This window comes from Bos mutus, chromosome 29, assembly GCF_027580195.1.
Source record: "Bos mutus isolate GX-2022 chromosome 29, NWIPB_WYAK_1.1, whole genome shotgun sequence".
NCBI classification, from domain to species: Eukaryota; Metazoa; Chordata; class Mammalia; order Artiodactyla; family Bovidae; genus Bos; species Bos mutus.
The window spans coordinates 26,050,359-26,077,206 of NC_091645.1; the positions used below are offsets into that span (position 1 = coordinate 26,050,359).

General features: G+C 38.7%; 2 protein-coding genes across 2 annotated transcripts; both read left to right on the plus strand.

The window, feature by feature from the left end:
* The first annotated feature begins 5,790 nt into the window (after positions 1-5,790).
* On the plus strand, positions 5,791-6,729 carry LOC102288116 (putative olfactory receptor 10D4). The gene has a single exon (XM_005902690.2). The coding sequence runs from the start codon at positions 5,791-5,793 to the stop codon at positions 6,727-6,729; it is 939 nt and encodes a 312-aa protein (XP_005902752.2).
* A 9,546-nt stretch (positions 6,730-16,275) lies between these two features.
* LOC102287836 (putative olfactory receptor 10D4) lies at positions 16,276-25,857 on the plus strand. Its single transcript, XM_005902689.2, is given in 3 exon segments — positions 16,276-16,435; positions 16,438-17,172; positions 25,778-25,857. Coding segments are annotated over 3 exon segments (975 nt in total).
* The last annotated feature ends 991 nt before the right edge of the window (positions 25,858-26,848 follow it).

Genomic DNA, 26,848 nt, shown 5'->3' on the forward strand with positions numbered 1-26,848 from the left:
ATTATTACCTTAATAGTTGCTCTAGGGTTTACCATCTTATATCTTAACTTATCACAATAAGCTTCAGACATATACTAAATTAATTCCAGAGTGATAGAGAGACACTAATCCTATATAGCTCTCTGCCTTCTGCCCTCTCCTTGTGGTATTATTGTTAGACATATTATACCTATGAATGCTACAATTTCAACAATGCATTGTTGTAATTATTGCTTTGTGTAATTTTACGTCTTTTAAAGAAGCTGGGTGAAGTATGTAAAGCAACTATGTATTTATAGCTTTTGTTATAATCTTGTTACTTTTATTTTCTCCATTTGTTTCTGTGGTTTTGAATTATCATGTCATTTTCTTTGCTCAATACAGATTTGCTCCCATCTACCTCTTTTTCGCTATTATTGGCAAGTATATTACATTTTTATGAATATTTCATACTCTGTAATACTTTATATGCATATTGTTTTATATATTTGGTATTAAAATAAGTTCATTGAAATTAGAAAATATGAATTTATACTGTCTTTTTAAATAGCATAGTTACCTTTACCAGTGGTGTTTGTCTTTCATTTGTATTTGGATTACCATCTAGAGTTAAGTGCTTTTAGCTTGAAGGACTTCATTTAGTAGTTCTTATAAGGTACATCTGCTAGGAACAAATGTTTTCCACTTTAATTTTTCATAGAATGTCTTTATTTCATGTTTCATATTCACTTGGATGATTTCTTTAATGTCAGTAGTATCCTGGTTGGCTTTTTGTCCTTTGAGTGCTTATTTATCCTGGTGCCTTCTGAGATCCACTGTTTCATATGAAAAGTCAGTCAAAGTTCTCACTAAAGTTCGCTTGTAAAGGATGAGTCATTTTTTTCTGAATGCTTTCCACATTTTCTCCTTCTGTTTGGTATTTGGTATTTTTGTTATTCTGTGTTTATTTATGCCTATACTGCTGCTGCTGCTGCTGCTAAGTCACTTCAGTCGTGTCCGACTCTGTGCGACCCCATAGACGGCAGCCCATCAGGCTCCCCGGTCCCTGGAATTCTCCAGGCAAGAACACTGGAGTGGGTTGCCATTTCCTTCTCCAATGCATGAAAGTGAAAAGTGAAAGTGAAGCCGCTCAGTCGTGTCCGACTCTTAGCGACCACATGGACTGCAGCCTACCAGGCTCCTCCGTCCATGGGATTTTCCAGGCAAGAGTACTGGAGTGGGGTGCCATTGCCTTCTCTGTATGCCTATACTACATGGCCTTTATTGAGCTCTCTTCAGAGCTCATGATACATAGTGTTCAATACATAGCTGGTATAATATAGAGGGACATTGGTCATGTTTATATATTGACTTTCTCATTATCTCCACTAGTTCTGTGCCACAACCCATTGTACCCCTCTGTACATGGTGGCACTAAGATATAGCAATAAGCATCTTGCCCTTCATTACACATGTAGTTAGGGTAAATATAGCTCTAGTCGCAAATCCTCTTAACTCCTACTATCACTGTTTCTTACTGTATCATACTGACAACATCCCAGATTACACTTTAGTGTGAAAGGGTTGGGAAAGCCATATTGTCCAGAGTTGTTTGAAGAGAAGATGTCCTAATTACTGGGTTCAGTTACCATGCGTATCTGGTTCTCCCACCAAGTTACATTTTCCAACTTGGCCTCCCAAAATACTCAAGTTGTTCACCATTTCTCATTTTTCTCCAGAATCCAGAGAAAGAAGAATATTTACAGGTGATCCCACGGACACATCAGTCCTTATTTTCTATGACATTTTACTGATGCGTAGGTTTGTGTTCCATTTTTACTCCCCAAAGTATCCATACCATTTGAAACCATTAAAATAAAACAAAAAGTGAAAACCCTAAATCAAATAAATTGGTGCTCTTACAAAAAGCATGAGACAAAAAGGACAAAATGAAGTCCATGTACACCACAGACAATGGTTTGATGTGCAATGTGAGGATTCCATGGCCCCTCCTAACATGATAGATAAAACCTAAGATAATACAGAATCCTATTCCTGTGCTTTGGGAGTGTGTCCTAGACTATATGCTGGATTCAAACAATTCTAGTATTAGTTTGCCATTCTATTAATGCTGGATACTCATGGAAGAACCCTCATGCTATAATATCTAGTAAACCCCATATTGTGATTATGACAAATAGTTATCACCACTAATACTTAAACTTGTTCATTTTATTTCTTTTCTGTGCAAGACATATTTCCATCATGTTTGTCTTATTCACTGTTGTACCCATAGGACATTGCCCAGTGACCTAGTAAGCATGGCGTGTGAATTTGTTGAATGAATGATGGGTATCATTTAGCCTTTCAAATTATGATGTTATTGCAAATTTATTGATATGAAAACAGAAACATGAGTGAAACAAGTGGGATACAGAACAACCATATAACTTATTTAGATATATATTTTCATTAAAGTTGAAATACATATTCTCATTAAAGATGAAGAAAGCCAAATATGAATGAACTCCAACCACTTTTCTCAGCTTCTCTGAAATCAATGTTGTAATGGCAGGCATTGCAAAAATATTAAAACATCTTAAAACTTCCATGTATCTAAAACTTTAGTATAGCACACAACATAAATCTTTTCTTAAAACACATGTGCACACACACACACATGCACACAGCAGTTCTTAAAATCTTATTCCAGCATCCTCAACAAGAACAACAACAAAACAAATAACTTGATTAAAAGGGGGGAAAAGGACTTAAATAGACATCCGTAAAGAAGACATCCAATTGATCATCAAGCATATGAAAAGATGCTTAACATCAGTAATTGTTCAGTTCAGTTCCGTTCAGTCCAGTCCTGAAGTCATGTCCGACTCTTTGCGACCCCATGAATTGCAGCATACCAGGCCTCCCTGTCCATCACCAACTCCCAGAGTTCACTCAAACTCATGTCCATCGAGTTGGTGATGCCATCCAGCCATCACATCCTGTCGTCCCCTTCTCCTCCTGCCCCCAATCCCTTCCAGCATCAGAGTCTTTTCCAATGAGTCAACTCTTCACATGAAGTGGCCAAAGTATTGGAGCTTCAGCTTTAGCAACAGTCCTTCCAATGAACACCCAGGACTGATCTCCTTTAGAATATACTGGTTGGATCTCCTTGCAGTCCAACACACTCTCAAGAGTCTTCTCCAACACCACAGTTCAAAAGCATCAATTCTTCGGCGCTCAGCTTTCTTCATAGTCTAACTCTCACATTCATACATGACCACAGGAAAAACTATAGCCTTGACTAGACGGACCTTTGTTGGCAAAGTAATGTCTCTGCTTTTGAGTATGCTATCTAGGTTGGTCATAACTTTCCTTCCAAGGAGTAAGTGTCTTTTAATTTCATGGCTGCAGTCACCATCTGCAGTGATTTTGGAGCCCAAAGAAATAAAGTCTGACACTGTTTCCACTGTTTCCCCATCTCTTTCCCATGAAGTGATGGGACCAGATGCCATGATCTTCATTTTCTGAATGTTGAACTTTAAGCCAACTTTTTCATTCTCCTGATTCACTTTTATCAAGAGGCTTTTTTTCCCTCTTCACTTTCTGCCATAATGATGGTGTCATCTGATTATCTGAGGATATTGATATTTCTCCTGGCACTCTTGATTCCAGCTTGTGCTTCTTCCAGCCCAGTGTTTCTCATGATCTACTGTGTATATAAGTTAAATAAGCAGGGTGACAATATACAGCCTTGATGTACTCCTTTTCCTATTTGGAACCAGTCTGTTGTTCCATGTCCAGTTCTAACTGTTGCTTCCTGACCTGCATATAGGTTTATCAAGAGGCAGGTCAGGTGGTCTGGTATTCCCATCTCTTTCAGAATTTTCCACAGTTTATTGTAATTGTTAGGGAGATACAAATCAAATTCACATTGAGATATCACCTACACCCATTAGAATAGCTCTTATTGGAGAAAAAAGCAAAATAGAAAAGAGATGTGGAAAACTTGGAACCATTGTGCACCATTGGTAGGAACTGCAAAATGGTACATTCTCTATGGAAAGTAGTATGGTTATTTCTCAGTAAATTTGGAAATAAAATTACCCTACGATTCACTAATTTTACTTCTGAGTATACATCCAAGAGTCCTGAATATTCATACTTATAGTATGTTCATGGAAGAATTATTCACAATAGGTAGGGGGTGGAAACTATTTGTGCCCATTAATGACAAACACATAATCAAAATGTGGAACATACATACATATTGAAAATAAGTAAATGCTTTTACATAATTATATTTTAGTCTAAGATTAATGAAGTAGAGACAGTGAGGATAAGAAGGAAGGAGGGGAAAGTCTCCAGTCTAATTGCCCCCCTGTTCTACAGACAGCCCACATGGGGAGAAGGTCTCAAAGGCACACTCAAAGGCACACTTCAGGGAACGAAGGCCACTCCTTTTCCCAAGGAACACAGGCACTGTTGATCTGGATTTTCAGGTCTGAGTGACTTAATCAAAGAGGTGCACTCAGCTTCTCTGGTTTCAGAGCCTGGCCTTCTGTTCCAGGCTCTGAAGGAAAGAAAGCAGGAGGGTGGATGTGGAGCCCGGATTCCAGCCCATGTCGACTCTTTCCCTTCCATCTGTAGGTGCCTTCTTTCTGGAATGCTTTCTCCTCATCTGATGGGTTATACATAGGCATGTGAGAGAAGATGAAAATTGGCTCTATTGGAGTTTGGACTAAACACAGACTTAGCTGACTCCATGGGTTTTCTTAAGATATTCCCTAGTTAATGACGCTGAGTCTTAAAAACCTTCATCGGGATGGCATACATTGTCACATTGCAGACATAATTTCTGTTGAGAGACTGACTGTGATATTGAGAGAGGATAGTTGTTTTTATTATTGCTAACTGCCTGTTGCTTTTTCCTGAATTAAGTATTATCATTTCCATCGTGTTTCACTGTATTTCCACTAGATGGTTCTTAGTTGTCCATTTTTCGAGTTGACAATGCAGAAAGCATTTTTGTGAATCAATGACATCAATAGATGATTCTAAAGTGCTGCAGGTGCAGATCAGCCTAAGTCAAATGCTGTGTGGAGTAAAGGAGCGTTGAAATCAGAATTCAGTACCTTGAGGGAATTTTCTAATGAGGATAGGAATTTGCTGCATTACCTTAGGGGTTTTATATATATTAAGCATTATTCCTCATTAGAATCAAGTTCAGTCGCTCAGTCATGTCTGACTCTGTGACCCAATGGACTGCAGCACGCCAGGCTTCCCTGTCCATCACCAACTCCTGGAGTTTGCTCAAACTCATGTCCATCGAGTTGGTGGTGCCATCCAACCATCTCACCCTCTGTCATCCCCTTCTCCTCTTGCCTTCAATCTTTCCCAGCATCAGAGTCAGTTCTTCATATCATGTGGCCAAAGTAGAATCATATTATTAAATCTGAGAATCATAAGATATTAATAAACTATTAACCCAGATACTGAGGGGATATGGAGTTTTTTTTTAAATCGTCCAAATTCACTGAGTGGGAATTAGATTGGGCATTTAAATTCAGATAAATCTGAGGCAGGATTTATCTTCTACCCTCTTCTCTATTCTTTCTCTTGTGCTATCCATTATCCTTCAGTGGATACAGATGAAAAATGGCTGAATATCACTCATTAATTAGTAAGGACTGGACTGACTCCCATCTAGAAGGTTTTTATGTATAATGCCTAGATGTTATTCCTTTCCCGTGGGTCCTGTGCAGGTATTAGTGTTTTGGGGAAAGCCCATCTCAGTGAGACTGCTGTCTGACTTTCCAGGTGTGACTAGATATGAAGATGAGGAATCACACTCCAGTGACCGAGTTCCTCCTCACGGGAATCCCTCACACACAGGGGCTGGAACACGCGCTCTTTGTCTTCTTCCTCACCTTCTACCTGCTCACTCTTGTGGGGAACCTGCTCATTCTCCTGGCCACCCTCACTTCCTCCAACCTCCACACCCCCATGTATTTCTTCCTGGGCAACCTGTCAGTGTTTGACATCTTTTTCCCTTCCGTGAGTTCCCCCAAAATGATGCTCTACCTACTGGGGCAAAGCCGGACCATCTCTTACCAGGGCTGCGCCTGCCAGCTCTTCTTTTATCACTTCCTGGGCTGCACGGAGTGTTTCCTGTACACCGTGATGGCCTATGACCGCTTTGCCGCCATCTGTCACCCCTTGCGGTACACGGCCATCATGAACCCCAGGGTGTGCGCCATCTTGACTCTGAGCACCTGGATGGGGAGCAGTGTGCATGCGTCTGTCCTCACATTTCTTGTGTTTAAGTTACCCTACTGTGGCCCCAAGGAGGTGGGCAATTTCTTCTGTGACATCCCGGTGGTGCTGTCCCTGGCCTGTGCAGACACCTCTCTAGCTTACAGGGTGAGTGTCACCAACGTAGGTGTTGTGGCACTCCTGTGTTTCCTTCTTGTCCTCACTTCTTATACTCGCATCGTTATCTCTATATTGAGAATCAGCTCCTCAGAAGGCAGGCACAGAGCCTTCTCCACCTGCAGTGCCCACCTGACTTCTGTCTTGCTCTTCTATGGACCCGTGGTCCTCATTTATCTGCGGCCTGCCTCCAGTTCTTGGTTGGATTCTATGGTTCAAGTGTTGAATAATATCGTTAACCCTTCCCTGAATCCTTTGATATACAGCTTGAGAAACAAGGATGTGAAGTTGGCTCTGAGAAAAGCACTAATCCAGGGAGTACGCACCAGTGGAGTGTAAGCTTTTCTGTCAGTACCTGTGCTTATAAATTTGCCTTGTATTTATAGGGGATGACCAGTCTCTTAACATTGGTGTGACTGCTAAACAATTTGAATGGATTTTTTTTTGTGATTAGCATGTATATATTTATATAATTTTTATTGAGCAAAATCGTTTACAGCACTTACCATGGGCCAAGCACTATTCTATGCACTTTATAAGTACTGATATAAGTTATTATGATAATTATCATGTGGAGTAGGTATTATTATCCCAATGTACAGAGGAGGATATTAAGGCACCGGAAGGTTAAGAGACTTTTGCAGTGTCACAGAGATAGAAGTTTGCTGAGCTAGGACTGTGACTGCTAGAGTGTTAGCTTTGTGCTAATAATGCTTCTTCTGTATTGTCAGAAACGTGTGTGTGGGTTTCCTGTCATGTCTGACTCTTTGCGACCCCATGGACCATAGGCCGTCAGGCTTTTTTATCCATGGAAGTTTCCAGGAAAGAATGCTGGAGTGGGTTGCAATTTCCTACTCCAGGGGACCTTCCCAACCCAGGGATTGATCCCGTGTCTGTTGCATCTCTTGCCTTGGCAGGAGGATTCTTTACCACTGTGGCACCTGGAAAGCTTTGTATTGTCAGACGTATAGCACAAATGCCCACTTTTCCAGGAACTTGTTTTCAACTTACATGGAGTATTCTCCAATTTTCCAAAAAAAAAAAAAACAACTGTAGTCTATTCAGTTTGTTCCATTCCATTAAATTCCATTACTCTTTTTTCCTATGTTGTGAGGAGTGTTATATACCTGAGTCTGATATAAAGAATTTTGGTTACATTTCAGAAACCAGATGATATCCACATATCTACTAGTGTGTGTTTCATAGATCCTCTAGTCTTAGGGCAGTATTTGCTCTTAACAACAGTAGTTTTAATTCTGTAACAGTGATTGCAGATTTTCTTCCATTAAATCAAAGACAGAGTTTGAGTTCCAAAATTCCTTTAGAAATAATAATCTTCTTTTTCCTCATGTAAATAAATAGGTTTGAAGAAAATAGGAAAACTGTAAAAAAGTAAAGTGACTAGAAATTACAAATTAATCCTACCACACAAATTATAATCACCATTAACGTTCTGACATTTTTCCTCTCTCTCTTATTAATGACTAAATTGAAACTAAAATTTCTGATTTCCTGTTTATAGTTATGTAATCTAAATGTACATCATGAATATACATATCTACCTATGCATATTTATACAGTTGTAGTTATATATATATATACATATATATATAATATTTTCTTATTTTAATAGTGTATCAAGTAATTTCAATTGTCACAATTTTTAAACTAATTTTACTGATATAATTCATGTCCCAAATAGTTCACCCATTTAAAGTGTACAAGTCAATGTTTTTTTTTTTTTTTTATTATATTCACAGATCTGTGCAACCATCACTATGGCCAATTTTAGAACATTTTTATCATCAGAAAAAGATATCCTATACTTTGTAGCTATCATCTTCTTATTACCCCTCTTACCTTTGGCTGTAAGCAACTTAATCTACTTTCTGTATCTACAGATATGCTTGTTTTTGAGATTTTATATAAACAGAATCATATAATGCTTATTTTTTTGTGACTGTCTTTTCTTTTTTTGAGATATGTTTTTTTTTAATTTATTTATTTTAATTAGAGGCTAATTACTTTACAATATTGTATTGGTTTTGCCATACATCAACATGACTGTCTTCTTAACTTAGCATAATGTTTACAAGATTCAAACATATAGTAGTAGGTTCTGTTTTTTTTTTTTTTTCCACTTCTTATCTTGTTGTTTAGTTACTAAGTCGTGTTCGACTCTTTTGCGACCCCGTGAAACTGTAGCCTGCCAGGCTCCTCTGTCCATGGGATTTCCTGGGCAAGAATATGGGATTGGGTTGCCATTTCCTCTTCCAGGCCATCTTCCAAACCCAGGGATAGATCCCATGTCTCCTGCATTGGCAGATGGAGTCTTTTTCACTGAATCATGAACTTCTTATGTAGCCTGAATTTCCCTAGGTACTTTGGTTTTCTAAGGTCACTGCTGCTGCTGCTGCTGCTAAGTCACTTCAGTCGTGTCCGACTATGTGCGACCCCAGAGACGGCAGCTCACCAGGCTCCCCCATCCCTGGGATTCTCCAGGCAAGAACACTGGAGTGGGTTGCCATTTCCTTCTCCAGTGCGTGAAAGTGAAAAGTGAAAGTAAAGTCGCTCAGTCGTGTCTGACTCTTAGCGACCTCATGGACTGCAGCCCACCAGGCTCCTCCATCCATGGGATTTTCCAGGCAAGAGTACTGGAGTGGGGTGCCATTGCCTTCTCCTTCTAAGGTCACTACATGTTATTAAATACATATATGTTTATAATTGTTCTATTTTCATAATAGATCAACCCTTTTATGTTCCCTTGTATCTCTAGTAACATTTTTTGTTTTAAAGTCTGTTTTGTCTATTAGTCCTGCTGCTTCAGCTTCCCTAGGGTGGATGTTAGCATGACATCTCTTTTTCTATGCTTTTATTTTCTTTTTATTTATATCTTTCTCTTCTGAACTGTGTCTCCTATAGACAGAATGTATTTGGATCATTTTCAGTTGTGGCCCATGAGCTCAGCTGCTGTACAGCATGTGGAATCTTCCTGGGCCAGGGATCAAACCTGTGTCTCCTGCATTGTCAAGTGGACTCTACAGCTGTGCCACCAGGAAGATCCTGTAACATTTCTTTTGAAAGCTTAGATCTATGGCCAAATAATGTTTCTTCATCTTCCCCCCCAACCCCCACCCAGTGAATACAATTGATATCTCTTTTGTTCTGTCTCTAGAATTTTTCCTCAAACATTTATTTTAGATTTCCCTTTTTCTTCTATGTTGACATGGGTCATATATCCTACATTAACAGTAGATGGATTATCAGTTCTTAAACCACACGGTGGCATGAGAGTCCAACTGTTAACAAACACAGTCGGCATGGAGGTGCCCTCCTATATCTGCTGCTGTAGTACGAAAAGTACTCTAGGGGAAGACTAGGGAGCACCTTGACTTTCAGCACAGTGATAGCGACCATTTTAAAGAGAGATATTTCGATTTCAGAAGAATTGTTGTGCCTTTGAGTTATTTTGAAAAACCTTAATTCTGAAAGCTATTGGATATGTCGTTACATACACTGTGTTTATAGAGCACCGCAGTAGGCTGAACTAAGACATGGGAAAATAGCATCGCTTGAAATAGAAAGTATTGAGGATAAACATTTGAGGGGCAGGATTGGATGTCTCCAAAAATGTTCTACAATTTAGTTTGATTTTATGAGGCTTATCACTGATATCAAAAGATATTATGAGGATTTTATCAAAATCTCAGAATAAATATACAGTCTTGGATAGAAGATGAAAAGGAAGTGGGTATATAGGGAGATTTTCATGTGACTGTTCATAGTAGTGTTACTCATGAAATTCAAAAGTAGAAACGTCTTGAATGTCTAGTGAAAGGATAAACAAAATATAATGTATTCACGCTATGGAATACTATTGGCAAGAAAAAGCCTCCGACAAACTATTTTTACATGATATAGCATGGATGAACCTCAACAGCATTATGCTAAGGGAAAGAAGCCAGGTTCAAAGAACACATGTTGTATCATTCCATTTGTATGAAATGCCTAGAAAAGACAAATTTACAGAGACAAAGACTAAATTAGTGGTTGGCTTCCTGGGGAGGGGAGTGGGAATGGGAATTGATTGCAAATTGGCCCCAGGGAAACTTTTGGGTGATGGATATGATCAAAATTTTGACAATGTTTGCATGACTCTGTAAAACTAAAGTAATAATTCAATTGTGTTTTTAACAAGAGTTGAATTTTATAATATGTAGCCTGTGCCTTGATAAAGCTATTGAACACATGGATAGTGTATCTCTAGTGTCCATGGAAGAGAGAATACCAGCTGACAAAGGCATTTCAGACTGTTTGACAGGCATAGTGATACAGTAATGAAAAGTGTGGCAAATTACTGTAGTAGGAGAACCCTTGGTTATAATCGTCTAGTTGACACTGCTTTAACTTTGCACTCACTAACAGTCTCCTAAGAGAGCATTTTGCTTTGAATGTAAAATTTTACTGTTTGGAAAAGAATGTTAACCTACTAACTCATACATTCTAGTAAATATAGTGTTTTATTTCTCTTTGCAAATTTATATACTCTTACTATGACCAACCTAGATAGCATATTCAAAAGCAGAGACATTACTTTGCCAACAAAGGTCCGTAGAGTCAAGGCTATGGTTTTTCCTGTGGTCATGTATGGATGTGAGAGTTGGACTGTGAAGAAGGCTGAACGCCGAAGAATTGATGCTTTTGAACTGTGGTGTTGGAGAAGACTCTTGAGAGTCCCTTGGACTGCAAGGAGATCCAACCAGTCCATTCTGAAGGAGATCAACCCTGGGTGTTCTTTGGAAGGAATGATGTTAAAGCTGAAGCTCCAGTACTTTGGCCACCTCATGCGAAGTGTTGACTCATTGGAAAAGACTCTGATGGTGGGAGGGATTTGGGGCAGGAGGAGAAGGGGATGACAGAGGATAAGGTGGCTGGATGGCATCATTGACTCAGTGGATGTGAGTCTGAGTGAAGTCCATGAGTTGGTGATGGACAGGGAGGCCTGGCGTGCTGCGATTCGTGGGGTCGCAAAGAGTCGGACACGACTGAGTGACTGAACTGAACTGAACTCATGTGTAAGTCATATGTTCATAAATTTATGAATGTCATATATATATATATGTATAAGTGTTTTGAAAGTGAATGTATTGTGAAGCCTAATTTAATCTGTCTGGGTGACAAATGCATTTCACTGTGGATATTTATTGAATAAATTTATGATATGGAAAGTCTAGGAATAACACAATATAAAGAAAAGTACAATTGGGGGCTATTAGATTATCTGTTTCTTTAATGTCTTGTGATTTTGCCAAGAACAGCATTTTTGAAAGTTAAATGAGATAGTACATATAAGGCTCACTGTGGCTTACTTCTTTTCCTAATGTGTGTGTTTTAATGAGTCATAGGGATATTGATTATGAAATACATAAACTCCTTGAAAAATTCTTATTACTTAGGTGCAAAGTAAAATACTCAATTTATAGAAAGGGCAGTTGAAAAAGGAAGAGTAGGGCACATTACTGATTACAAAATATTTCAGAGCTGGTCTGATTTTCACTAATACAGCACTGCTTTTTGCAGTAAAGAAGTTGAGATGACAAGCTGAAACAAAATAATAAAAGCTGTGAATATAATATATATATAAATTCAGAATTGATTTTCTGAACTGTTTACTATGTGACAATCCGAAATAATTCAGTTTGGACTGGATTTTGAGATATGCAAAATATTTCTAGTTACACCAATAATCTTTTAGGGATCGGCATGGAGAAGGCAAAGGCAACCCACTCCAGTACTCTTGCCTGGAAAATCCCGTGGACGGAGGAGCCTGGTAGGCTGCAGTCCATGGGGTCACTAGGAGTTGGACACGACTGAGCGACTTCACTTTCACTTTTCACTTTCATGCACTGGAGAAGGAAATGGCAACCCACTCCAGTGTTCTTGCCTGATAATCCCAGGGACGGGGGAGCCTGATGGGCTGCCATCTATGGGGTCGCACAGAGTCGGACATGACTGAAGCAACTTAGCAGCATCAGCAGCAGGTAACTAGGAAAAAAGTTGGAATCTTACCTTATAGACATAAAAATATCCATATGATAAAATATTGTTCACCAAAATGAAGGAACTTTAAAAATACTGGTACATGCAACAGCAGAGATCAATCTCAAAAACATATTCAGTGAAAGATACCAGACAAAAAGAACACATAATTTGTGAGTATACTTGTAAAACATAATCAAAAAGGGCGAATTCATAGAGACCAAAAATAGATTAATAGTTGCCTAGAGCTTGGGATATTGATGGAAATGACTGGAGATGGACACTTCTTTTTAATATGAAGGAAAAGTTCTAAAATTAGCCCGTGGTGATGGTTGTACATCTTTGTAAGTACATATTCTTTGTAAATATATTCTCATTGAGTTGTAACTTTAGGAGAAGGCAATGGCATCCCACTCCAGTACTCTTGCCTGGAAAGTCCCATGGACAGAGGTGCCTGGTAGGCTGCAGTCCATGGGGTCGCTGAGGGTCAGACACTTTATGGCATAGAAGTTATATCTCAAGAAAACTGTTTAAAATATTAAAAAAAGCATTACTTGTCAAAAAATTTTAAGCTTTTATGATGATTTGATTCATCACCTTCATTTTGAAAACAAAAGGAATGAATAAGAAAATGAGTAGAAATATAAGACTATAATATATTTACTTTTAAAATTAAGACTAAAATTATTTATTCCATTTTGTTAGAAAAGAACATAAGTGTTAAATGCAGACAGACTGACATTCAAATCCAAGTTCTGTGATTGACTTTTGGAGTAAACTTTGATAATTATTTAAAATTTTCCAGCCTTATTTTTATCTTCCAAACAAAAATGATATCTACTCATATGATTGGTGCAAGGATAAAATAAAGGGTCTTTGAAGAGTTTGGCTAAAAAAAAAAATAGGATATTCTCAGTAAGAAGTAATTGTGATTTCAAAACCATAGAGACAGAAGACTCTTCTGAATTCCTTAGCATGAAAAAAAGACAATGATGATTAGAATGTTGTAAATACTTAAATCATTGTCACTTTTGTGCATTTTGTATTTTATCAAAGGAATTTTAGCTATAGCATTTTAAATAGATCCATGTGCTTGTTTCACTGCTGCTGCTGCTAAGTCGCTTCAGTTGTTTCCGCCTCTGTGTGACCCCATATACGGCAGCTCACCAGGCTCCTCTGTCCCTGGGATTCTCCAGGCAGGAATACTGGAGTGGGTTGCCATTTCCTTCTCCAATGCACCCATGCATACTAAGTCGCTTCAGTCATGTCCAACTCTGTGCGACCTCATGGACAGCAGCCCACCAGGCTCCTCTGTCCACAGGATCCTCCAGGCAAGAATACTGGAGCGGGTGGCCATTTCCTTCTCTCAATGGCCATTAAAAATAACATGCTCACGTGTGTGCTAAGTCGCTTCAGTCATGTCCATCTCTTTGCTACCCCATGGACTGTGCCTGGCAGGCTCCTCTATCCATGGGGATTCTCCAGGTGAGAACACTGGACTGGGATGCCATTTCCTTCTCCAGGGGATCTTTCCCATCCAGGGACTGAATCTGTGTCTCCTGCAGCTCCTGCATTGCAGGCGGAATCTTTACCATTGAGCTACTGGGGAAGCCCAGTGTGCTCACAGCCCTACCTAATTCTACCTTTGTCTGTTCTGATCCTTTGTCTACACAGCAGTCAGTAGACTGATTCTTATAACATAAATTGAACCTAGTTACAGTAGTTAAGGGCTTCCCAGGTGGCACCAGTGGTAAAGAAACTGCTGGCCAATGCAGGAGAGGTAAGAGACATGGGTTCGATTCCGGGGTTGGAAAGATGCCCTGGAAGAGGGCATAGCAACCACTGCAGTATTCTTCCCTGGAAAATACCATGGACAGAGAAGACTTGTGGGCTACAATCCATGGGGTCACAAAGAGTCAGACACGACTGAAGTGACTTGGCATGCACATACCCACCATAGTTAAAGAATGATAATATAAAGACTAGTAGTGATCTTAAAACGAAAATGAAGAACAGAGTTTTTGGAAAAGGGTAAGATACTAATTGAAGCAGTTGAGAAAGTGATATTGGGGAACTCTACCACTAATTACAGAAAAAAAGCAGTTTTGTTAGCACCAACTTGGATTGTTGCATCATTTCTATAAGTGGTTTCTTTCCTAATCCTCAGCTTTTTTCTTAAACATAGTTCTTCCAAACACAGGACCACTGGGAAATTAAAAAAATCTGAACTCAGTGGATGGCTTTCTGCTAGATAAAAATGCCCAAGTGTTATTGTTAATCTAAGGGATTTGAAAATTGAAAATAAGTACATGCTTTTGGTGCCTCAGATGGTAAAGAATCTGTCTGCAATGTGTGAGACCAGGGTTCGATCCCTGGTTGAGGAAGATCCCCTGGAGAAGCGAATAGCAATGCACTCCAGTATTCTTGCTTAGAGAACCCCATGGACAGAAGAGCCTGAGGGGCTACAGTCCATGGGGTTGCAAAGAGTCAGACATGACTGAGTGACTAACAGTTTTCTCACTTTTTGAGGTAATTAGGTTTTCATCTAAGAATTAATGAGATAGAGACAGTGGGCAGAAGGAAGGAGCAGAAAGTCTCCACTCTAATTGCTCCCTCTGTAATACAGACATCCCACATGGGGAGTGGGTCCCAAAGGAACACACAAGACATATATTCTCTCTTCAGGAAATGGATGCCTCTCCTTTTATCATAGACCAGACTCACTGTTGGCCTGAGAGACCTAATGTGACAAAGAGGTGTCTTCAACTTCTCTGGTTTCAGAGCCTGGCCCTCATGTTCCACAGCATCTAAATTAAAGGAAACAGGAGGGTGGATGTGGAGCCTGGATTCCAGCCCACGTCCACTCTTTCCCTTCCGCCTGTAGGTGCCTTCTTTCTAGAACACTGTCTTCTCCTCATCTGATGGGCTATACATACCATAGGCAGGTGAGAGAAGATGGGAATTAGGTCTATTTGAGTTTGGACTAATATTGACTTTGCAGATTTCATGGATTTTCTTAAGATATTCCCTAATTAATGATGCTGAACCTTAAAAACCTTCATCGGGATGGCATTTGTTGTCATATTGCAGACATAATTTCTATTGAAAGACTGAATACTACATTGAAATCAGATAGCTGTTTTTAGTATTGCTAAGTGCCTGTTCCTTTTTCTGATTAAGTGTTATCATTTCCATCTTGTCTCAGTGTATTCCTACCAGACAGTTCTTAGTTTTCCATTGTTTCTATTGATGATGCAGAAAACATTTCTGTGAATCCTTTTAATCAATAGGTGATTCCAAACTGCTGTAGGTGCAGGTCAGCCGAAGAGAAACTCCATGTGGAGTAAAATTGCATTAAATCAGAATATTAGCATCTTGAGTGAATTTTTAAACAAGAGTGAGTAAGAGCAGTCATTACATTGGGGACTATATATATATATATATAAGCATTAATTCTCATAAGAACATAAGATATATTATACCATGAACATGGGCACAGAGGAGATGTAAAGATTATTTTTCAAAATATTCCAGGGTTACAGAGTGGGGAGTAGGTTTGGAATTGAAACTCAGATAAATCCAAGTGTAGGCTTTATTCTCTGCTTTCTAGTCTATTCTGTCTGTTGTGTCATCTCTTATCCTTCTGAGGAAACAAATGACAAATAAATGGCTGAATGTCACTCATTAAATAGTAAGGACTGGACTGACTCCCATCTAGAAGGTTTTTATGCATAATACATAGATGTTATCCCTTTCCCGTGGGTCCTGTGCAGGTATTAGTGTTTTGGGGAAAGCCCATCTCAGTGAGACCGCTGTCTGACCTTCCAGGTGTGACTAGATGTGAAGATGAGGAATCACACTCCAGTGACCGAGTTCCTCCTCACGGGAATCCCTCACACACAGGGGCTGGAACACGCGCTCTTTGTCTTCTTCCTCGCCTTCTACCTGCTCACTCTTGTGGGGAACCTGCTCATTCTCCTGGCCACCCTCACTTCCTCCAACCTCCACACCCCATGTATTTCTTCCTGGGCAACCTGTCAGTGTTTGACATCTTTTTCCCTTCCGTGAGTTCCCCCAAAATGATGCTCTACCTACTGGGGCAAAGCCGGACCATCTCTTACCAGGGCTGCACCTGCCAGCTCTTCTTTTATCACTTCCTGGGCTGCACGGAGTGTTTCCTGTACACCGTGATGGCCTATGACCGCTTTGCCGCCATCTGTCACCCCTTGCGGTACACGGCCATCATGAACCCCAGGGTGTGCGCCATCTTGACTCTGAGCACCTGGATGGGGAGCAGTGTGCATGCATCTGTCCTCACATTTCTTGTGTTTAAGTTACCCTACTGTGGCCCCAAGGAGGTGGGCAATTTCTTCTGTGACATCCCGGTGGTTCTGCCCCTGGCCTGTGCAGACACCTCTCTAGCTCACAGGGTGAGTGTCACCAACGTAGGTGTTGTGGCACTCCTGTGTTTCCTTCTTGTCCTCACTTCTTATACTCGCATCGTTATCTCTATATTGAGAATCAGCTCCTCAGAAGGCAGGCACAGAGCCTTCTCCACCTGCAGTGCCCACCTGACTTCCGTCTTGCTCTTCTATGGACCTGTGATCCTCATTTATCTCCGGCCTTCCTCCAGCCCTTGGCTGGATTCTGTGGTTCCGTTGTTCAATAATATTGTTAACCCTTCCCTGAATCCTTTGATATACAGCTTGAGAAACAAGGATATGAAGTTGGCTCTGAGAAAAGCACTAATCCAAGGAGTACATACTTGTGGAGCATAAAATACTATGTCATTATCTGTGCTTACAGATATGCCTTGCATTTATATTGGGCATGTGGTCTCTGAAACCAGCTGGGCTGAATGGCTAAGTGGCATTTGGGATAAATAGGTTGAATGGAATTTTTTGTCATTAAACATGTATATATTTATATAAACTTGTATTCAAGAAAATCTTTATGGCACTTAAAATGTGCCAGGTACTATGCTATGCACTTTATTAACACTGACATATGTTATTATGAGAATTTTCATATAGAGTAGATATTATTATCCCAATATACAGAGGAGTGTATTAACGCACTGAGAGGTTAAGGCACTCCTGCAGTGTCTCTGAGATAGAAATTTGCTGAGCTAAGATGTGAATGCAAGGGTTTTAACTTTGTGCTAATAATGTTGCCTCTGTATTGTCATAACTAGAGCACACATGCTTACCTCTTCCAGCAACTTCTTTTCAATTTGCATGAAGTAGTTTTCATTTTTCCAAAAAAAAAATCTGTTGTCTACTCAATTCATTCCATTAAATTTATCACTTCGTCATCTATGCTGTGATGCCTGTTATGTACTTAAGTCTGATATAAAGAAATTCAGTTACATTTCAGAAATCAGAAATGTGCTATTCTATCTAGTGACAGGTATTTTCGTTGATCCTCTAGACTTAGGTCAGTGTATCTGCTCTTTACAACCGTGCTTTGAATTCTGTAGTATGAATGCAGATTTTCTACATTAAATCAAAGACGGAGTTTGACTTCCAGAATTCCTGGACCCTCAAAAATAGTAATAATTTTTTTCCTCTTGAAAATAAATAGATTTGAAGAAAATAGGAAAACTGTAAAAAAGTAAAGTGACTAGAAATTACAAATTAACCCTACCACCTAAATAATAATCACCATTAACATTCTGACATTTCTACTCTCTCTTTAATGAGTGACTAAATTGGAACTAAATTTTATAAAATCCTGTTTACAACTATTTCATGTACACCTATGTCATCCATATATCTATCTACATATGTGTATTTATACATTTGAAATCATATTTTATATATATATGTTTATAATCCTGGTTTATTTCAATAATGTATCGAACCTTTTCCATTGCCACAATTTTTAACCAGATTTATTGTGATATATTGCATATGCCAGAGAATTCACCCATTTAAATTATAGGAGTCAGTGTATTTTTTAATATATTCACAGAGTGTCCACCTTCACCATGGTCAATTTTAGAACATTTTTATCATCACAAAAAGATATCGTATATGTTTTACAGATCACCTTCTCATTACCTCCATCAATTTCAGCTCTAAGCAACCATTAATCTACTTTCTATAACTATAAGTTTGCCTGTTCTGGACATTTGATATAAATAGAATCACATAAAATGTGTTTTCTGTGACTGATTTGTTTAACTTAGCGTGTTTTCAAGGTTCATCCATGTTGTAGCAGGTTCCTTACCACCTGCCCCCATCTCTTATGTGTCTAAAATCCCTAGTTCCTATAGTTTCTGAGGTCACCATATATTATTAAATACATATGTATTTATGATTATACTATCTTCTTAGCAGATTAAGCCTTTTATCATTATAAAATATTCCTTTTTATCTCTAGTAACATTTTTTGTTTTAAAGTCTATTCTGTCTGTTAGTTTAACCATTTCAACTCCCTTGTTGTTGCTATTTGCATGATATCTCTTTTTCTATGCATTTGTTTTCCTTCTGTTTGTATCTTTGAATCTCAAGTGTGTCTCCCGTAGACAGACTGTATTAGGGAAAGTTTTTTCTGCTCCAGTTTGACGATCTCTGCCTTTTGGTTGAATTTTAATTCATTCACATTTTAATGTTAATATAGATATAATTGGATTTATATTTGCTATTTTACCTGTTTTTTGTTTTCTATGCCTCATTCTGTGTCTTTTTTGTTCCTCTATTTCTCCTTCACTTTAAAAATTTACTTTATGAAATAGTATTTTGATTTACTTAATGAGTTTTTCACTATTTTGTTGATTTATTACCTTAATAGTTGCTCTGGGACTTACCATCTTATATCTTAACTTATCACAATCAGTTTCAAATGTATACTAAATAAATTCCAGAGCAATGTAGAGACACTACTTCTATATATCTCTATTCATTTCCCCCTCTTTTTGTGGTATTATTGTTAGACATATTGCATCTATGAATGCTACGATTCCAACAAAACATGTTATAATTATTGCTTTATATAATTTCATGGTTTTCAAGAAACTGAAACTGGGGGAAGTATGTAAAGCAACTGTGTATTTATAGCTTTTGTTATAATAACCTTCTTACTTATTTTTGGCTTTCACCATTCGTTTCTGTGCTTTTGAGTTATCATGTCATTTTCTTTGCCCAATATAGACTCTCTCCCACCCAACTCTTGTTTGCTATTATTGGAAAGTATATTACAATTATATGTATATATATTGCATGCATATATATATATATATACACCAGTTTATCTTCGAGTTTATTCATTCTTTTTTCTGCCAATTTAAGTCTACCATTGATTCCCTCTAATAAATTGTTTATTTCAGTAATTGTACTTTTCTACTCCAGAACTTCCATTTGGTTCTTAAAATTTTTAGCCATTGATATTCTCTATTTGATTTAACATTGTCATTACACATTCCTTTGCTTCTTTAATTATGGCTTCCGTGGTGTTGGAGAAGACTCTTGAGAGTCCTTTGGACTGCAAGGAGATCCAACCAGTCCATTCTGAAGGAGATCAGCCCTGGGATTTCTTTGGAGGGAATGATGCTGAAGCTGAAACTCCAGTACTTTGGCCACCTCATGCGAAGAGTTGACTCATTGGAAAAGACTCTGATGCTGGGAGGGATTGGGGGCCGGAGGAGAAGGAGATGACAGAGGATGAGATGGCTGGATGGCATCACTGACTTGATGGACGTGAGTCTCAGTGAACTCCGGGAGTTGGTGATGGACAGGGAGGTCTGGCGTGCTGCGATTCATGGGGTTGCAAAGAGTCGGACACGACTGAGCAACTGATCTGATCAGTTATTTGAACATATTTATAAGGACATTTTTTCCCCCTGCACTACGGATCATACTTTTCTGTTTCTTTGTATGTTAATTGTTTGTTGAAAACTGGATATTTCAGATAATATATTTTAGCAACACTAGGTACTGATCCCTACCTCCCTCCAGAGCATGTTAGTTTTTTGATCAGAGGCTGACTGAATAATTTTAATGAATTATTTCCCGGCAGTGTTAAACCTCTCAGGATGTTGTTCCTCAAGGTGAGGTAAAAGCCTGAGTATGCCCACAGCCATCCTGAATACTGATGTTGGCAGGGCTCACTTTGATGGATTCTTTCCCTGACCACATCCTTTTGTGGAAATGTGTGTATGTGCACATCCATTACTCTCACTATTCCTAAGGCATGTAATAATGATGGTGATTTATTCAAGGTGATTTTGGATGAGGAAATAGGAAAGAATAGAAACACTTTACTTTATGAGAACACTTTACTCATAATGTAAAAAAGCACTTAATTAGGACCCAGGAAAACATCTGGATTCTACCTGGCTGCACTAATAATTATACCCTGTGTGGTCCTGAACAAGTCCTTTTATTCTGTGACCTTGGTTTCCAACATTTATAAAATGAAGATGTTGGACTAGATTATCTTTAAGCATTCTTTCACATCTGAAATTGTGTACCATCATCAGTTCAGTCGCTCAGTTGTGTCTGACTCTTTGCGACCCCATGAATCGCAGCATGCCAGGCCTCCCTGTCCATAGGAACTATTATTTAGAAGCATGTGGTCATGGGTGAAGGGGGAAAAAGGTGCCCAGAGGCCTCCTAGTTTCTGATTTTGGTGAGGCAATGACTACCATTTGCAGTACTACCTCTTTTTTAAATGAAAAAAAAAATTAAGATATGATTGCCATGCAACCCTGTGTAAGCTTAAGGTGTATGTGCTGATTTGATTCATTTATATAGTGCAATATGATCACCACAATAGCATTAAGTAACACTTCTCTCATGTCATTTAATTATCCTTTCATTTTTTCCTGGTGAGAACAACTGTGCTCTCTGTTTAGAATTCAGCCCTTGAGATTGGCCTCGGAAGCAAAGCTTCCCTAGTGGCTCAGCTATAAAGAATCTGGGTGCAATGAGAGAGACTTGGGTTCAATCCCTGGATTGGGAAGACCCCCTGGAGAAGGAAACAATTACCCACTGCAGTATTCTGGCCTGGAGAATTCCATGGACTGTATAGTCCGTGGAGTCGCAAAGAGTCAACTACTGAGGGACTTTCACTTTCTGAAGCAAGGTAAAATTCCTCATATTGGCCAGAAGATGACACTGTTGGGGCACTGATGAGCTAGATTCTTCTCTGCACCGATTTAGGCTGCAATAAAGATGGCTGAGTCCTTTCACTGTTCTCTGAAACTACCACAGCATTGTTTATGGCTATACCCCAATACAAAGTGGTTTTGGTGTTAAAAAAAGAAAAATGTTTGAAAAGGAGATAGTCTAAAAAAAAGATCTCAGAATTGAATTGATAGGATAAAGAATGGTTGAAATGATTAGAACTGTGGGAGAGAGGTCTGTGAAGCTCATGGCTTCCTGATGACACTACCATGTGTGAATATCTTTCTGGAGCAGCGGTTTCAAATCAGTGATTGTTACATGTTGGTGTCACTATATGCACTGTTTGTGTATAGAGATTAGATACAAGAGGTAATACAGGTAAGAGAGAAAGGCTTGATGAAAATGGCTGGCAGAGGTCACAGGGCCCTTCATCTTGTTTACAGAAGCCAAAAAACCCCCACTCTGATATTAATACGTGTATTCCCCCTCCAACTCCCAGCTAACTGAGAAGAGAACTGAACATTTTCCTTGTCATAGAAAAGGACTTGATCTCCTTTATTAAGAAGCCCCAGGGAATTAACTTTGCATAGAAATTGTGTTGATGACATGATACCAAGTATTAGTTTCAACAAAAGGAAACAACAGAGGGACTTTGATAGCTACAGAACATTATTACTTTGTCATGACATAAATATTGAAAAAATTTATACTAAATCGGAAAGTTCTGTGTTTTGGAAGGAGAGAAGCACTTGTACTTTTGTCTTATTTAGTTTCAGAGGCAGAAACTGAACTGCTCCTATCTTTCTCTCTCTCTTTTCCTTTTCTATGCTGGTTTCACATAACTCATCTTTTTTCCCCCTAAAACAGTTCTGACATAAATATAAATCTTTCTATTCTCCAAGCTCAAAGTGCTGAGTAGACTTGAAACTGATGAATGCAAGAAACAGTTTAATAATTTTTCCTCCACTGTAATCCTTGGTTGCAAGTATGAACAATTATATTTTTGTTTCATTTATTTTCATTTATTCTCCTACTATTTCTCATATTCAAACTTTTAAGATTTTCTTTGCACTAACTGGTTAAATTCTTGAATTTAGCCTTGAAAATCTTGCTGCTTCTATTAGCAATTGCTAGCAAAGGGAATCTCAAAAAAATGATAGGGAGAAAAGGTTCCCTTTTTTTCTTTAACTGTAGTAATCGATACCATTCTGTTTTGTCAACCCCCTTTTGAAAAAATGTTAAACAAAAACATTCACAAAATTCTGTTTTAATAAAATGCATAGTGCTGCATTTCTGTCTTTGATTTTTATAGTTTGTCTTGTAAGCATTACTTTAATAATGGAAATTTTTAGGACATCCATCTGGAATGGAGAAATTTTCCTATCCTCTAAAATGCATCCTTTAATGTCTAAAATGTTTGGTTTTCTAATTGGCTTTTAGTTGATAATTTGTTATGTTCATTTTTGTATTTAAATGTGAATCTTTATTCTTCTGGAAATATAAATTACTCTAGATATGTATTATTAGGCAAAATTGCTTTCTTCTTCTCCCCATACTCATGAAGGTATAGTATAAGTCTACTATTCCAGTGTGCTCCCCATTTAAACAAAGGCTTTGAAATACTTTGTCTCTTTTAAATAAATACAAGTCCTAGTGGGTCGCTATGGAGCCCTACATGCTTCTCCTTTTGCTCTTGGAAGGATGCGAGTAACTGGGTAAGCAAAGAAGCAGGGGTGGTTCTCTGTCTTCCTCTTCCCACCTTCTTAAATAGGATGGATACCCCTCATAGCCCACTGGGAAAGGGGATCTGTAATTTTCTTTATTTCAGGTTGCCTTCTAAACACCTCTTTTCAACTGCTTTATTTTAAAATATGAGTTTCTTTTCTTTGCCTTTAAAAAAGTTCATGCCCAAAGTTTTAACCTAAATAAATGCTTAAAAAAATAAAATTTGAGGTCTTCCTTTTAAGATAAAGCAATAATACTTTAGGACAAGATGTGAGAGTATTGCTATGTTATATTGCCTTTCTAAAGCAGGGAAGAAACTGAGATTATATGCATATGGATGAAATACCCTTATGAAATAAGGGTCTCAATTGAGAGGATGGTTAAATGTAATAGTTCATGATCATGTGGCTGTGTGCTCAGTCATGTCCTGCTCTTTTTAATCCCATGGACTGTAGCCTGCCAGGCTCCTCTGTCCGTGGAATTTCCCAGGCAAGAATACTGGTGTGGGTTGCCGTTTCCTTTGCCAAGGGATCTTCCCGACCCAGGAATTGAACCTGGGTCTCCTGCATCTCCTACATTTTCTGTTAGTGAATTAAATACATTCTGTGGCCATAAAATGGATTTTTTGGTAGCCATATTAATTAAGATGGCTATCTAGATTTATTGATGTGAAAAAAAAATAGTTCATGGAATAGAAAAATTAGAGTACAGGATGATAACTATAATATTATTTCACGCGTGTAAATCTGTGTAAGTGTGGGCATATATAGGCGTGCTTGATAGATGCCCACCAAAATTATTAACAGTGGTCATTTCTGGGAAGTGGAATTTTTACTGGATTAAAAATAATATTTTGTGTTTCTCATTCTTTTTTCATCATTAGCACCTCATAAGACCATTATGAAGTTTTTTAAAAAGGAAGAAATAGTAATTCTCTTGAATGGATCTTCTAGTAATTGTTCTCTCCTGACGTAAGAACACCTGATATTGTACTCTTCTGAGCCCACAGATAAAGATAAACAGAAGGAAGCATGGGGAGCTCTCAACATACTCTCAGCAGTAAAAGCACTAAAATGAAAAGAAAGGTTTCTAAGGAAAGTCCTAAGATTGAAATCAGAGGGTGGGAGAACAACAGCAGATGCAGTCCTAAAAATTTCAGAAAACTGGGAAATAACTTCTAAAAGAAAATGCTTAGAAGTTATCGGCTTTTATATTTTCTTTTCTTTTTTTGTGTGTGCTATATTTTAGATAATTTTCAAAGTTAAATCTTCTGGTTCAGTAATTTTTTCTCTTTAGTCCTTTATTCAGTCATATATTATTGAATTTTTAAATTCAATAATATTATTTATATAAGATTTCTGATGATTTCTTTTCACAACTTTTCTTTCCTTTGTTTAGAATTTCCTATTCTTATTTCCTAATAATATTATCTGTCTAATTTTCTCTTTGATATTTTTATTGTAAATTCTTTTTGATGGCCTACTATTTTTTATTTCCTAATTTATAAGTACTTCTGATTTTTAAGGTTTTTGTGTGTGTCTTTTCAGAATATTGATTTCTTTGAATAGCTGATGAGAAAGCTGATAAAACAGTTCTTAATTGTGACTCTTTGCTGAATGGTGATGATTTTGTAATATTAATGCTGGTCCTTTTTGAAATGTGGCTCTGGCCTGGAGTTTGGCTTGTAGAGCTCTGGCCCCAGGTCAGATCGGTACTATGGGTGTCCTGGCTGTTTCTTGTTTGTAGAGAATTCTTCTTCATTATTTTCATCTGAAGATGTATACTTACTATATTTTTTCCTATAATTTCTGTGTGTAGAGAAATAGATCACACTTTCAGTATGTACTTACTCTTTGTTCTAGAATCAGAAGCCCGAGATTTATTATTTTTTTATATCTTAATAAGCTATTGATACATTTGCTTTTTGAACACTCTGTAATGACCAGTGGTAAAACCTTTCAACTTTAAAGGAAGGGGTGGGTATGACTCATTGGAGCATAAATACACTGAAAAATTTGTGTCTTTTCGCTTTCTTTGCCTAAAGAGGATAAAGCCTAGATGGGAAAAAGTGAAAAGTAAGAGATAGGAAGAAATGTTGACAACAGGATGACTCCATAGGACTTCTAAATAATTTTAAAAGGGTGCACAGTAATTAATGTCAAGATCTGGAAGTGGATACAAGACAGTACCAATGAGTCAGAGGCCAGCACATGTCCCGGGGAGCAGATCACAGGAAAACATAACGACTGTGCTCTAATCACACGACTGTGAGATCATCTGACTGTATCTTAAAGAGATAAGAGCAAACCGACCCTCATTTCAACATTCACTGTTTGACAACATATCTCACTTTCCTTCATATTATCTTTTATCTCTGAGGACATTTTAGTGCCTTTAAAGTCACTTAAATGAGTAAATTTTCATTTCTGATCATCTCTCTGGTTATTTGTTCCTAGATAGATGTTGCTGCAATGACTGAGCTCTTGGTGATTTGCTCCTGTTGGCCCAATGCCTGTCATTAACAGTGTCTGAGTTTTCACCCTTCCTTCAGTGGAGGCAATCCAGTTTCCAATGAGAAACCCAACTGAAAATCTGTTGACTGGGTGATAAGAGAAAAAAGGGACGATTAAGGGCCTAGAAAGTCTCATCTCAATGTTTTTCACTGTGCTCTGCGCTGTGTTCCTCAGCCACAGCCTACCTTATGCATCAACCCTCTCCCTCCCTGTTTCGGTCATCTTCCCCAGAATATTGGCTTCCCAGGTGTTGCAGGAGACATAAGAGATGCAGACTTGATCCCTGGGTCAGGAAGATCCCCTGGAGGAGGAAATGGCAACCCACTTCAGTATTCTTGCCTAGGAAACCCCATGGACAGAGGAGCCTGGAGGGCTACAGTCCTTGGGTTCACAAAGAGTCAAACATGACTTACTGACTGAGCACACACTCCCCAGGATGTACTGGGAAGGGGCTGCTGCTGCTGCTGCTGCGTCGCTTCAGTCGTGTCCAACTCTGTGCAACCCCACAGATGGCAGCCCACCAGGCTCCCCCATCCCTGGGATTCTCCAGGCAAGAATACTGGAGTGGGTTGCCATTTCCTTCTCCAATGCATGAAAGTGAAAAGTCAAAGTGAAGTAGCTCAGTCGTGTCCGACTCTTAGCGACCCCATGGACTGCAGCCCACCAGGCTCCTCCGTCCATGGGATTTTCCAGGCAAGAGTACTGGAGTGGGGGTGCCATTGCCTTCTCCTACTAGGAAGGGGAGGTTTTATCAAATATCCCTCTTCAGTTATCTCCCTGGGAGTTGTCGCCCATCCCTGCCAGTCTAGTGCTATGTACTTCCTGCTGCTCCTGAGCTGTCTGATCATTTCAACACCTGGAACTCCTGGGCAGAGCCCCCTAGAGGGGCTATTTCTCGGTGGGTATCCATGAGGAGAGAGGGTGAGTGATGTCACTGGAGGAACTCCAAGGACTTCACAGTTTGAAAAGCAGACTCGCAGAAAACCATGAATTCAATACTGAGCTGATCTATCTTTAAACATTGACACAGGAGAAGAGGTACAGCAATTACAG

What these genes read in the sequence shown, in the direction of transcription:
- LOC102288116 (XM_005902690.2), top strand. Translation starts at nt 5,791, where the DNA reads ATGAAGATGAGGAATCACACTCCAGTGACCGAGTTCCTCCTCACGGGA.